The 13,842-nt window shown below is 44.8% G+C and overlaps 1 protein-coding gene across 2 annotated transcripts in view; it reads right to left on the bottom strand.

Moving 5' to 3' along the window:
- LOC137326344 (gephyrin) overlaps window positions 1-13,842 on the bottom strand; it is a 491,797-nt gene that overhangs the window by 13,132 nt on the left and 464,823 nt on the right. For both annotated transcript variants that reach the window (XM_067991340.1, XM_067991341.1), the window contains exon 20: window positions 3,866-3,930. In XM_067991340.1, the coding sequence (XP_067847441.1) occupies window positions 3,866-3,930 (65 nt within the window). The remainder of the gene's footprint in view (window positions 1-3,865; window positions 3,931-13,842) is intronic.

Genomic DNA, 13,842 nt, shown 5'->3' with positions numbered 1-13,842 from the left:
AGTGGTAATTCGTTGTCGAAAAAAAAAGCTCGTGATACTGTAATACCCATCATGTGATGCCATATACCTTCAGATCCTACGTCACCATCAGCCTCTACCGCGCCCGCTGCATAACGGTAAAAAAAGTTGAAAACGAATGTTATTTTCAAATAAACTATTCAATATATATTACAATCAATCAACAAATAGATAGCGGTGACTTTAAGGCTTCAATCCAGTCTCAGGGGTTCTGCTGATTTCTTAAACCACTCCAGCTCATTTTTGTGGCTCATGGCATCAGCACTGTTCAACTGAATTGCAGCCTCATAATTCATTGCCAGTTATGTATTATCCTACACACAAAGTATATAAAAAAAGTCATGATTTTTTTGCCAACAATTTCAGCGCCAAAGTATTTTTTTACTATCACACCATTAAATAGTAAATAAATCTTAGCATTAAAATCCAGATCATAAGTAGTTATTTCACTCATTGTTTTCCACAACTAAGTTGGTAGTTTTCGAAAAAAAATCTGAATCGATGCTAAATGCATCGGGCTACAGCTCCAATGCACATTTCCAAATATGCTGGACATACCAAATGGGTTCAACTGACGAGTTTAAAAATAATACTAGAGATAAGACTGGTTTCATTTACAAGTGAAGAGGGCAGATAAGTGACTAAGCACATATTGCTCCATTTAACAGCATGTCATTTGAAGGAGTTGTATTAAAAAAATTAGGTATAAATCAAAAGCAAAACTTTCAGCTATTTTGATGAACATTAAGTAAAATAACGCAACTTAAAGAATGAGGGCGAAAAACTGGGCCGTTATTTTGGCGTTATGTGGCCTCCCGAAGTGCCAAGATGGCAGTCTTGGCTGCGCATGCACATTTCCAGCGTGACGTGCGCTGGACGCCATCTTGGTATAGGTATTAGCTTGTGCTCAAATACCGAATGCCAGCTGCATGTAAGGTAAGGAGAAAATGGATACAATCAGTGTGCAATGCTGATTTAAAGTGATAAGACACCATTTTGGAACTTAACGCTCAACCCAACCCACAGTCTTAACCACGACCATCTGAACATGTTTTAGTGTGCCTGGAGGACCCCCACAGTGCTATTTGAAGGAAACATGCAGGATTTACAGATTAGTGGCTGGATTATTGCTTCTGGCTGCCGATATATTTGTAACTGTTTTTAGAGGTCTCCTATACTTGAATACTAGGACGTGGGGACATAGCCTAACATTTAGAGCCAGGACATGCAGGAGTGAAGTTAGGAAACGATTCTACATGCAAAGGGTGGAAGAAGTTTGCTCTTCTGCAAACGGTAGCTGATACTAGCTCAATTGTGAATTCTAAATCCAAGATTGATAGATTTCTGTGAACCAAGGGTATTAAGGGATCTGGGGCTAAGGCGGGTATATGGAGTTAGGTCACAGGTCCACCTTGATCTCACTGAATGGTGGAACAGTCTCGTGGAGCTAAATGCCAATGCCACTTGCTGCCTCCTGATATGCGCCACCTTCACCTGCAAGAAAGTGGAGTCACAGGTGGATAGGGTGGGGAAGAAGGCATTCAGCATGCTTGGTTTCATTGGTCAGAATATTGAATACAGGAGTTGGGATGTCTTGTTGAAGTTGTACAAGACATTAGTTAGGCCACACTTGGAATACTGTGTACAGTTCTGGTCACCCTATTATAGAAAGGATATTATTAAACTAGAAAGAGTGCAGAAAAGATTTACTAGGATGCTCCCGGGACTTGATGGTTTGACTTATAGGGAGAGGTTGGATAGACTGAGACTTTTTTCCCTGGAGAGTAGGAGGTTTAGGGGTGATCTTATAGAAGTCTATAAAATAATGAGGGGCATAAATAAGGTAGATAGTCAAAATCTTTTCCCAAAGGTAGGGGAGTCTATAACGAGGGGGCATAGATTTAAGGTGAGAGGGGAGAGATACAAAAGGGTCCAGAGGGGCAATTTTTTCACTCAAAGGGTGGTGAGTGTCTGGAACGAGCTGCCAGAGGCAGTAGTAGAGGCGGGTACAATTTTGTCTTTTAAAAAGCATTTGGACAGTTACATGGGTAAGATGGGTATAGAGGGATATGGGCCAAGTGCAGGCAACTGGGACAAGCTTAGTGGTATAAACTGGGCGACATGGACATGTTGGGCCGAAGGGCCTGTTTCCATGTTGTAAACTTCTATGATTCTATGTATCTGGGTGATGTGCCTGTCATGGTTGAATAGCTGCCAGCGTGTGTGGCCTGTAAGTTGTGGGTGGGCGGCTTGCAACAGTGGAAATGTGTGAGGGTGAGAGGAAGCATCTGATTGGCAGAGTTGAGAACTGATTGAAAGAGTTTGTTGGTATGTGGGTGATGGGGGTGTACTGCATGGAGCAGTGGATGCGGCTAGTGGTGCAGTTTGTAGGAGATGCTACTTGACAGTTGACCTCACTCACCTTAACCACTCATGTCAAAGCATTCAACTTCCTGCACTGCATCCATTTTTGTGGTGCTATCCACCTGGCATTGACTTCGTCTCCCCCTGCCTTTTGGGCATATGTCTGGAGGGCCTCTTGCACCCCCTCCCCCCTCCCCCCTCCCCCCCCCACAGATATAGGATGCCCCTGCTTCTGTCCAACTTTTGCACCAAGATCTCTAGTGCACCAGCAGACAACCTTGATGCACGCACTCTTGCAGGCCTGGTACAAACTCAGGTTAGCAGATTGGTGAGGTCTGGCATGCAGATTGGAGGATGTGGGATTTAGTAGTTCGCAACTGTTATTCAATGTTTTAACATAACTCATCAGTTTGTAAACATAGGCACAGGACCTGCATCTGTGTTTTACGTGTGCAATGTCTGATCTCCGTTCAGACTCTGTGCGGACCCGTATTTTATATCTTGCAAATAAGAGGTGCAGGCTGCCTTTAAGATATCCTCCCGTTAAGAGATTGGGGCACCCCTGCTGGTGGAAAGTGCAAATTGCATCGAATCCTCGTGTCAACGCTGATTTCCAACGCTGCTTACAGATAAGTCCTCAGGCCCGATGAAAGTCTCGTCCTGCCTGTGCAGGGGCCATCGGGCGCGGGTTAATAGCAGATCGCGCTACCCACACCCAAAAATAGGCCTTATCCAATTTTTCCCCATGTCTTTATAATTACAATGACATGATTTGTGTCATGTCATGTGAATTAAGCTGCGCATTTATGAGCTGGTGAAATAAAAGCTTTCTGTTCAAGAGGCACACTCTTAATGGGTCATCAAGAATGGATACAATGAGTTTGTATCATGCTATTCATTTACTATATTCCTGAATAGAAATAAGGTCAAGTTGGGGGGTGGGGGGGGAGGGGGGTGTCACGTCACTGCAGGTCCCACTAGCTGGTAATGATCAAAAATGTCAGCACAGTATAGGATCTCAAGTACTCAATCATTAAACAACTTTCCACGAATCAGAACTTCAAGCTTATAACCCAGATATTCATATACCCTATACAAACAAAAAAGAAACCACAGCATTTAAATAAGATCACAATTCATTTCAACCAATAATATGGAGTACATTGATGTACAGGGCTCTTGATTTCTGAAGCTGTTACACAGGAAAGAAAGTCATGCTTGCAATTTAAATGCAAAAAATGAAGCTTATCCAATATTATACAAAAAGTAACTGATCCTTTGAAATAAATGAACTGCCCAAAACTGATCTGTGGAATTGGAACACCTACAGGGCTGCAAACATGAAATGAAACTGTCAATAAATTTACAGTGACCGGCATCAACTTGTCTTACCTTTAGACATAACAACTAACAGTAGGTTTTAAACTGACCACATTTCTAACAGTTATGTGGTATTCTGCTAAGAGATTAACAGGTCTGTTACCTGGCAGTGCAAAGATGATTTTTCTGATACCATCGATGTCCAAAGTTGCGAAAGTTGTTGGGAGGCTGTGGAGGTAAGGAAGTGTGTTTAATATCTTGCTTTGAATGAGAACCATGCAAACGGTCAATTTAAAAGATTTTCATGACTTGAATTTCAAAGTGTTCGAAGTGAGCTGTAATGCGATTCCACAAAACATAGGAACAGCAGTAGGCCAACTAGCCCCTTGAGCTTGTTCTGCTATTAAATTAGATCATGGCTGATCCGTATCTTAACTCCATCTACCTGCACAATTACAATCACAGAGTGGGGATTCCACATGTTCATGGTCTCTCTATGAGAAACACTGATATTTTTGTATTTATTACTGAGATTGCTGTAATATTTTCTGTAAATAGCTGGAATGGGATTTAATGAATATGACTATAGATCAAAATTCTCCCTTTCTTCTTTTCATTATCTCGCACTACTCATCATTCTCCAGTCAAAGGAAGGAAACAGGTTTTTGCAAATTTCTCTTAAGTCAGTTGTTGGAGGTTGAGTTAACAAATGGCCCATAGTGACTTAAATGGGGATTTCCAACCTCCCTGACCTGTGACTAGCTAATGGAAGAAAACAAGATTAAAACAGAAAAATAAATGAATAAAAACAAAATAACCAGTTAATTTATACTTATTCTCTATTAAAAATACTGAATGGCTTACAACAGTCCATTTCAAAATTCAGTGAAAACTCCCGTGTCAGGCTGTGTCTATGGCAAAATCCATTGTAAAAGTGTCAACATTTACCTGCAGCAATGTTATGTTTGTGATAGGGGTTTCCAAAATAATTAAGTGTTCTGCTTTTGAATTAATGAATGTGACAACCTAACTCTTTATATGTTTTATACAGTGCAAGTATATACGGTGAAAATGGCCAAAAAAAGTCAGCTTTGGCTCACTGGTAGCACTTTTGCCTCTGAGTCAGAGGACCCTGGGCTCAAGCCGAACACCGGGACTCGAGTACAGAATCTAGGCTGAGACTTCAGTGGGCTACAGAGGTAATACCATATTATCAGAGGCACTGTTTTTTAGTTAAGACATTAAGCTGAGGCTCTGTCGGCCTGCTCAGATGTATGTAAAAGATCCCTTGGCACTAATAGAAAAGAGGTCTCCCAGTGTCCTGCCCAATATTTATCCTTCAACAAACACCACCAAAAACAGATTAACTGTTCAGTTACCTCATTTGCTGTTTGTGGGGCCTTGCTGTGCACAAATTGGCTTCCATATTTGCCTACAAAACAACAGGGACTATACTTCAAAAGTAATTAATTGGCAGTAAAGCATTTGGGATGTGAAAGGCATCATATAAATGCAAGTTCTTTCTTTAAGTTGCAGGCTCTGGGTGACACTGTGGCATGAACTGAAATATTTTCCTTTCATGCTGTGATATTATGTGGTTCTCTGCTTTGAGATAAGCAAGAGGTAGGAGATTGTTCGTGTGTGGGTTAAACGTTCAATGTTGTTTGTACAAAATACTGAAGTCCTTTTTATTTCTCCATTCAGAATGTTCCCAGCCCATAAAGTATCTGCACCTAATTGGGACAGTAGCATCACCTCCTGATCCGGATTGACCAGCCGTGCTCTCCCTGTGCTGCACCCTCTTCCAGGTTCCCGATTCAATGCCATAGGCGCCAGGTCCCTGCCCCGCACCAGCTGCATCACCCGCTTTGTCTCTAAGTAGCCGCCCGTTCCAGCACAGCTATTGATGCTGGTGCCTCAACTATTGCCGCTGGCCCGTGTGAGTAGCATGTGTAGGGAGTGGCTGGAAGACCAACCATGAGATGACAGGCCTCCTCCCAATGTTTTCCTCAGCACAAATCTGGTTCCCCCTCACCACCTCCAAATGAGCAGTAATATCACATCCTCCCCTCACGGAGCAGCAATGTACATCCTGAAACCCTCCCCCCTCCCCCACCCCACTTGCTGACCTCGGGGCACAGAACATGCACCACAGCACAACCCACTACCCCCACTGAAAAGAATCTAGGAGATGGGGCAGTGAAGTTGCAACTCACATACACCCCATCCAGCACTGAGAGTAAGTTCGCATTAGCACCCCTCCCCTACTGAGAAGAATGTTGCAGTTTGGTTGGATGCAAGGTTTAGATCCCCCCTCACAGAGCAGAATTTTGGTGCTGGAGTGAGGTGGGGTGGCAGGGGGCAGGGAGCTAAAGATCACATTCCTCCTTGCTCATACGAAACCTGGACAGCATTATCATCCTCTGAAGTGTCTTCGCAGTGCAACCCTGCTCTAATGTTTATAAAAACACAGACACTGAAAGATTGCACCGGACTCGATTCACCTGCTGTGCCAAACAGAACAGAGTGAGCTGATGGATTAAGCTCACATGCCAGAAATCTTTTTTAAGTGTAAATGAGCAGTAGTGATAACAATATCCTTTAAGTGGAGAGACTTACAGCAAGTAGCACACAATGGTGTCTTGGTATGCAATTTACATATTTAACAAAGTGCGATTCTAATTACATGTTATGGTAACCATGTTTTATTATATTCTCTAAGGCAATTTAATGGTCTTGAAGAGTTCAAGCGATTTTTTATATTATGCAAATCTTTAACCCATGCAAAGAGCCAACATGATTGTGTGACAGATAGATGGACAGAGAACTTAACATCACAGCTCGTTGGCAATTTGAATAAAGGCCTGCACTGATGGAGTTTCACTCCTTTCTCTCTCTACCAGTTAGACAGTAAGATGAGGGAATGCCAGGTTGCAGCCTCAGAAGGACCAGTCTTTCATGTGATAATTTGTTCTTTTTTGATGTAGTGGTCCTTTGCGAAAAGAGATACACATGTCGATTTTAACACTTCCAGATCGGCGGGAAAGGAGTGGGGGAGCAGTTAAAATGGAGCAGCTCCATTCCTGTCGATTTGCGATTTTAACACCGGTGGCTTTGACGGACTCCGCGGTCACTCCGCCAAGTGAACCTTAGTGGTGGGCAAATTATTGGAATCAATTCTGAAGGACAGTATAAACTGTCATTTAGAAAGGCACGGATTAATCAAGGACAATCAGCATGGATTTTTTAAGGGAAGTATTGGGCTCAATTTTACCACCCGCTATCGGGTGCGTTTCCCGCGGGGGGGCTCCGAAAATCGGAGAATCCCGGCGCGGTAGCGGAGCCCGCCCCGAACCCGTGCACTTCCGGGTTCCCCGCCGACGCGCCGGCGTGCGCGCGCAGCCCCCGCTGGTGGGAATCCCGCAGACAATTAAAGCCAGTGGGATGCCACTTGACAATATTTAGTTAGGTATTTCAGGTCATTAACTGACCTGATTAAGGGACTATGTGGGATTTTAGAACAAAATGGGACTGTTTCCCACACTGGGGGAAACACTCCCAGCTCGAATGGATGTGTTGCAGCCGTCAGCCTGTGGCAGCTGCAAAGGTCCATTTGACAGGTGGTGGGGGGGGGGGGGGGGAAAGACCCTCACCTATTGCAGGAGGCCACTCCGTCACTTGGGACAAAGTTTGGCCCCCACCACCTTCCTCCTGACAGTCAAAGTCACCAACCTGCACATGTACCCTGGGGTCCGGAGACATGTACCTACCTTGCAGACCCCCTCAGCTGTACATCTTGCGGATGGGGGCCACCGTAGCTGCAGTCATGACCTCCTCGGAGGGCGAACAGCATCACCAGCCTCGCCATCCACGCCGTCCACCTCTGACACGTGGAGCTCCACAACAGAGTGCTGTGACACATCCACCTGTACAGCAGGAGGGAGGGCTACCGCAGAGAGAGATGCGTCGCAGAGGGCACTACCCTCGCCACAGGGTCCACAGACCGAGGCTCAGCCTCCCGGACCTCTCTGAGCAGCAGTGCACACGGAGGCTCAGAGTCACTCGACATGTAGCCATGGACATCTGCAGCCTCTTTCATGCCGAGCTGCTCCTGGCTGGCCCGAGCACCATCTTCTTACCTGTCGCTGTCAAAGTCACCACTGCCCTCCACAACTTCTCCTCCGCAGCCTGCCAGGGTGCAACCGGGGACATCGCCGATGTCTCTCAGTCGTCTGTGCAGAAGAGCCCTGCAAATACACCTATACCCACTCTGCAGTGACACACTGGGTGGCATCAGTGGTGGGTCCTCATAGTGATACCCAGGAGCGGGCATTATTGCACAAACCAGACAGGATTCGCGGAGACATGGCAGTAGTGGTGCCAATATAATGTGTGATGTGCGTTGTTCTGAAATTCAATATAACTAACACCCATGACAAACCCTCAAACACCCTTGTGCATCCCCTTCATGCTCACGACACGTTTGCCTTACGCTTCCTACTGCACATATGTGATACATGCCCTGTGGCTGCAGCACAGGTTGTGGCAGGTTGAGTGAGGCTGGCCGTGAGAGAGATGCATGAGAGGGTGAGTATGGGATAGAGCCATGAGATTGTATGAGGATTGGGTTGCGTGGTAGTGGCGGGGTGAGTACTGGCGAGGTGAGTAAGTGCAGGTAAGATGAGGATGGGGTTTGAGTGGGTATGAGGGGTGATGTGACAGAGTAGTGTTGGCAGTGCCGAAGGAGATGTGGGGTGGGGGCAGTGCTGTGGCAGACGGAGTGTAGGGGAAAGACTACGTGTACTCACTGTGGCTGACCTACTGCGGTCATTGGAGCGCCTCCTGCACTGTGTGCAGGTGGGCGATATGTTGGTGGCGCAGGTGACCCCCTCTGTCATCTCGAGCCAGGCCTTCCTGGTGGCAGAGGCGGGCCGCCTCCTCCCGCCCGCCGGGTGGAAGATCTCTGTCCTCCCCCTCCTCCTCACCCCATGTATTGATACCTGGGGTGAGGCATCATTAAACTGGGACCAGCCTTCCCCCTGGGCTGCTCCATGCAGTCATCTTTGCTATTGGTTGCAGCATCTGTCAGTGGAGGACTGCCCCTTTAAATAGAGCGCCTCCAGCTGACAGATCTTACTGCGCTTGCGCAGCCCGCCCGACGCGCAGATCAGCAGCGGGGAACCCGGAGGAGCAGGTAAGTGGCTCCAATTAGTGGTTTGCCTGCTACGATCGTGCGGGAAACCCACCAATTTCACCGGGCGCGTTACCCACGCGCCTGATAGCCCACCCACCGAGAACCCGCAGCCCTGCTAACATCGGGCCCATTGTGTCTGACTAACTTGATTGAATTTTTTGAGGAGGTAACAAGGAGGGTTGATGAGGGTATCGCATTTGATGAAGTGTACATGGATTTTAGTAAGGCTTTTGACGAGGTCTCAAATGGCAGACTGATCAAAAAAGTAAAACCCATGGGATCCAAGGAAAAGTGGCAAATTGGATCCAAAATTGGCTCAGTGGCAGGAAGCAAAGGGTGATGGTTGCTGGGTGTTTATGTGACTGGAAGGCTGTTCCAGTGGGGTTCCGCAGGGCTCAGTACTCCGTCCCTTGCTTTTTGTGGTATACATTAATGATTTAGATTTAAACGTAGGGGACATGATTAAGAAGTTTGCAGATGATACAAAAATTGGCTGTGTGGTTGATAGTGAGGAGGAAAGCTGTATACTGCAGGAAGATATCAATGGACTGGTCAGGTGGGCAGAAAAATGGCAAATGGAATTCAATCCGGAGAAGTGTGAGGTAATGCATTTAGGGAGGTCTAAGAAGGCAAGGGAGTACACAATAAACGGGAGGATACTGAGAGGTGTAGAGGAAGAGAGGGACCTTGGAGTGCATGTCCACAGATCCCTGAAGGTAGCAGGACAGGGTAAATAAGGTGGTTAAGAAGGCATATGGGATACTTTCATTTATTAGCCGAGGTACGGAATATAAGAGCAGGGAGGTTATGCTAGAACTGTATAAAACACTAGTTAGGCCACAGCTTGAGTACTGCATACAGTTTTGGTCACCACATTACAGGAAAGATGTGATTGCCATAAAGGGGTACAGAGGAGGTTTACGAGGATGTTGCCAGGACTGGAGAATTTTAACTATGAGGAAAGATTGGATAGGTTGGGGTTGTTTTCTTTGCAACAGAGGAGGCTGAGGGGTGATTTAATTGAGGTGTATAAAATTATGAGGGGCCTAGATAGAGTGGACAGGAAGGACCTATTTCCCTTAGCAGAGAGGTCCATAAGCAGGGGGCATAGATTTAAAGTAATTGGTAGAAGGATTAGAGGGGAGCTGAGGACATTTTTTTCATCCAGAGGGTGGTAGGGTCTGGAAGTCACTATCTGGTAGAGGCAGAAACCCTCATCACATTTAAAAAGTACTTGGATGTGCACTTGAATTGCCATAACCTACAGGGCTACGGACCAAGTGCTGGGAAGTGGGATTAGACCGACACAGACACAATGGGCCGAATGGTCTTCTTCTGTGCCGTAAATGTTTCCATGTTTCTATGAAGCCAACGAGTTGAGTTAAAAAAAGAATTTGCTTGTGGGGACCTGGGGAGCAGGAGGCTCCTCCCATGCCTAACAAGGAAAGTCCAGGCCTCTGATGCCCTGGGGATCCTCCATCCAGCTGGGAAACCCTCGCAACAACCCCCCTGAACCTGTTGCCAGCAGCGTTCTCCTGGTGACAGTGGCCGGTCTCGGATCTGCCAGATTTTCCTCTTCCCCCACTGACCAGCTGACTGCGGATTCAAATAGGGCCCGGCAGTTAAAATAGGGCCCAGGCCTCTGACTCACACTCCCGCCGGTTTCCTGTCGGGAGTTAAAATCTCCAGGCAATTTACATAACCCTCCAATACTTCTTAAACTGCATTATCAGTATTGTAACTGTTGATTTAAAATAAAATGCTGCTATTTTCAAGAGGGTAGTGACCTCATTCTCATCCATTATAAATCAATCATTTTGACTCACTTCTCTTGCCTTTCTGCCACATCAGTTCAATCCCCCATCTGCTACTCTTAGCCCTGAGCCTCAGACTGCTTTCTTCCCACCTCTCTCATCCGCTCATAGACTCTTAAATAGCCTAACACAGGCAGTAATAGTTGGCATTAGCCTTTCTCATCTCCCCACTGACTCCGCTATGGTGCTGCACTTCGCTGCAAACTGATATTTGAACGGGGTACTTAATTGTTCTTATGAATACATCAATCATGATATAGGATGGTATATTTGTCAAGATACTCTAGTAACACCCGTTCATTGAAGCAAATCCAAAATTGCAGCTTTTTGAGAATTAATTTATTATGGAGATCACTGCTAAATTTAGTTACTTTTTAGATTTCTGGAACAATTTAGTTTCATAAACAAAGTTAGATGGTGAGCTAGTTACCTGTACTCACTTGGGGCATTGAGCGGTGATATACATAAATTTATCAAAAGTCCAATCAAGTCCCTGTTCATATAACTAATGATTTTACTTGTGAACCATTTCCCTAGGACAAAAAAGCTAATCTGTCACTTATGAGACCAAGAGTTGAATCAACTTTAGACTAATGGGATAAATGGCTCCTCACTCTGATGGGTCTAAGTGCCTGTGGTGAAATTAATTTTGCAGTCTCAATCCAGTTCCTAGTTGACACAGGTCTGGAGCAAAAAACTGCAAATCGCAATTGGGAAATGAAAATACTCTAAGATAGAAGATTGGAGGGAGCTTCAGTCTGCATCTGACCTATTCGATATTTTGCTTTGGAGTCCTTGATGCTGACAACAGGTGCCAAAAATAGAAAATCATTTTGTTCCCCAAAACAAACATTCCCTCATCGTTGCACAAAAATTCACCCAAAAATACATCACTGCGTTGTATTTTGGCATTATTCAGAACTTCAATTTCACGTCATTTTTAATTTTGTTCCTAAAATCATTTACTACATTTACTTTCATCACTACTCAGATACAAGACGCTTCACAATCAATTTTTGCTGTGATTTGCACAAAAACCTCAAGAACAGGCGTGTCGGCAGACACACATATTATTTTGTAACAGGTAGAAAGCCATTAGTAGTACCACTGGCCAATCAGCCTCATATTGATTGAGCATCCTGGCTAATCATGATGTGCCATCATATTAATATCAACCAATCAAGTTTGGAGCTCACAGGCCAAATAGAGATGGTTATTTTAGGCAGGATTTTATTTTTGAAAAGTCCAATCAAGTCGCGACATTTAACAGCAGTGAATAGGCAGCAGCAGCAGCACATAATCATGGTACTGAGTGCGAAACACAAAAAGTGGTGGCAGTGAGGTGAGAAAACTGAACCCATGAGCAGGATCAGTGCAAACAGTGGGACAAGGATGATCATTTAAAAAAAAAATCCTTGAATATTCTTGCAACCAACTTAAAGACAGGATTACTGGAGGCCTTTGAATCGCATCCAGCAATCTTAAAAGCAGCAATGAATATGAGAAAGGTGTCTGGAACACCGGAAGATTTTGCCCACACAATGAAGAGGTTGGGCTTTTTTATAAAATGTATTTTGTGGCAATCAACTGTAATGAGGAGATTAGTTTCACCAAATTAATCTTGAGGAGCCTCAAGGTGTACATATACTCCACTAATTGCATGAACATATTTATACTGTATTTATACCAGACTGGACTATTCCAATGGTCTCCTGGCTAGCCTCCCATCTTCCACCCTCCAAAAACTTGAGCTCATCCAAAACTCTGCTGCCCGTATCCTAACTCGCGCCAAGTCCCGTTCATCCATCTCCTCTGTGCTCGCTGACCTACGTTGGCTCCTGGTCTGGAACGCCTCGATTTTAAAATTCTCATTCTTGTTTTCAAATCCCTCCATGACGTTGCCTATCTCTGTAACCTCCTCCAGCCCTACAACCCTCCGAGATCTCTGCGCTCCTCCAATTCTTGCCTTTTGCGCATCTCCGATTTTAATTGCTCCACCATTGATGGCCATGCTTCAGCTGCCTGGGAACTAAGCTCTGGAATTCCATCCCATAACCTCTCCGCCTCTTGACCTCTCCCTCCCCTCTTTTAAGACTCTCCTTAAAACCTACCTATATGACCAAGCTTTTGGTCATCTGTCTTAATACCTCCTTATGTGGCTCGATGTGAAATTTTGTTTGATAACGCTCCTGTGAAGCGGGTTAGGGCGTTTTACTACATTAAAGGCGATATAAATGCAAGTTGTGTTGTTGCGTGACCCAAGCATTGAAAATCTCGCTGAGATAACAGCTGAGCCCTACTGTTTTCATGACATTAAAAAAAGCAAAAAATTCATTTGAGACAAGTAATGTATCAAGGTACCTATTTCACATAAAGGTTTTGGAACCATCCCTCAAGCAATGAAAGAGAAGAGGGTTGCAAACAATGTGAATCTTTTGCAAAGGCTATCCTTGTGCAAACTATTGAAAATATGCTGCTCCACATAGTAAAACAAAAGACATAAAATAAAAATACAGCTTTTGCTCAATACAATGTGCTCTTTTACAACATTATTTTAGATACAATGACTGCCTGTAAAAGCCCCTTTTTCAGGCAAGTTGAAAGAATTTTAGCAGCCATCTCTTTCAATTGTGTACCTGTTGGGAGATTGGTGGCTTGTCCTGTGGTTTCCAGTGTTGACTACCAATGCAATGACCTCAAATAGCTTCAGCTTTGTGGAGTGATTGTGGGATGGGACATTAAAACATGATGCAAAGGTGCAACCATGAGGAACCTGAGCATCATCCAGAGAGAGGAAGATGCTCAGGTTCCATAGACGATGGCTCATCTCACAGCTAGAATACGTGCTATTTTTGGTTGGCTCCTGAGAATAGTACAACATACTGACATTTTTCCATTTTGTCGTCTTCAATCAAAACTACACTTTCTCACTTAGTTAATCCCTCAGCAGCTCAATTACTTTATCTTCCTCGGTCTTTTGGCCAAGTTGTTGGCTTTTACTATGTTTCTGGAAATGGTTATGAGCAAATAAACAAGACGAATTCAGCTAATTCTTTCTGAATTTCCCATTGCTTCTTGGGGAGCATCTGGTCTCTTCCCCTACCAGCCTGGCAGATCAGGAAATCAGTGTGC

Source organism: Heptranchias perlo, chromosome 10, assembly GCF_035084215.1.
Source record: "Heptranchias perlo isolate sHepPer1 chromosome 10, sHepPer1.hap1, whole genome shotgun sequence".
NCBI lineage: Eukaryota > Metazoa > Chordata > Chondrichthyes > Hexanchiformes > Hexanchidae > Heptranchias > Heptranchias perlo.
The sequence above is the reverse complement of the archived record's forward strand: the minus strand, read 5'-3'. Positions and strand labels throughout refer to the sequence as shown.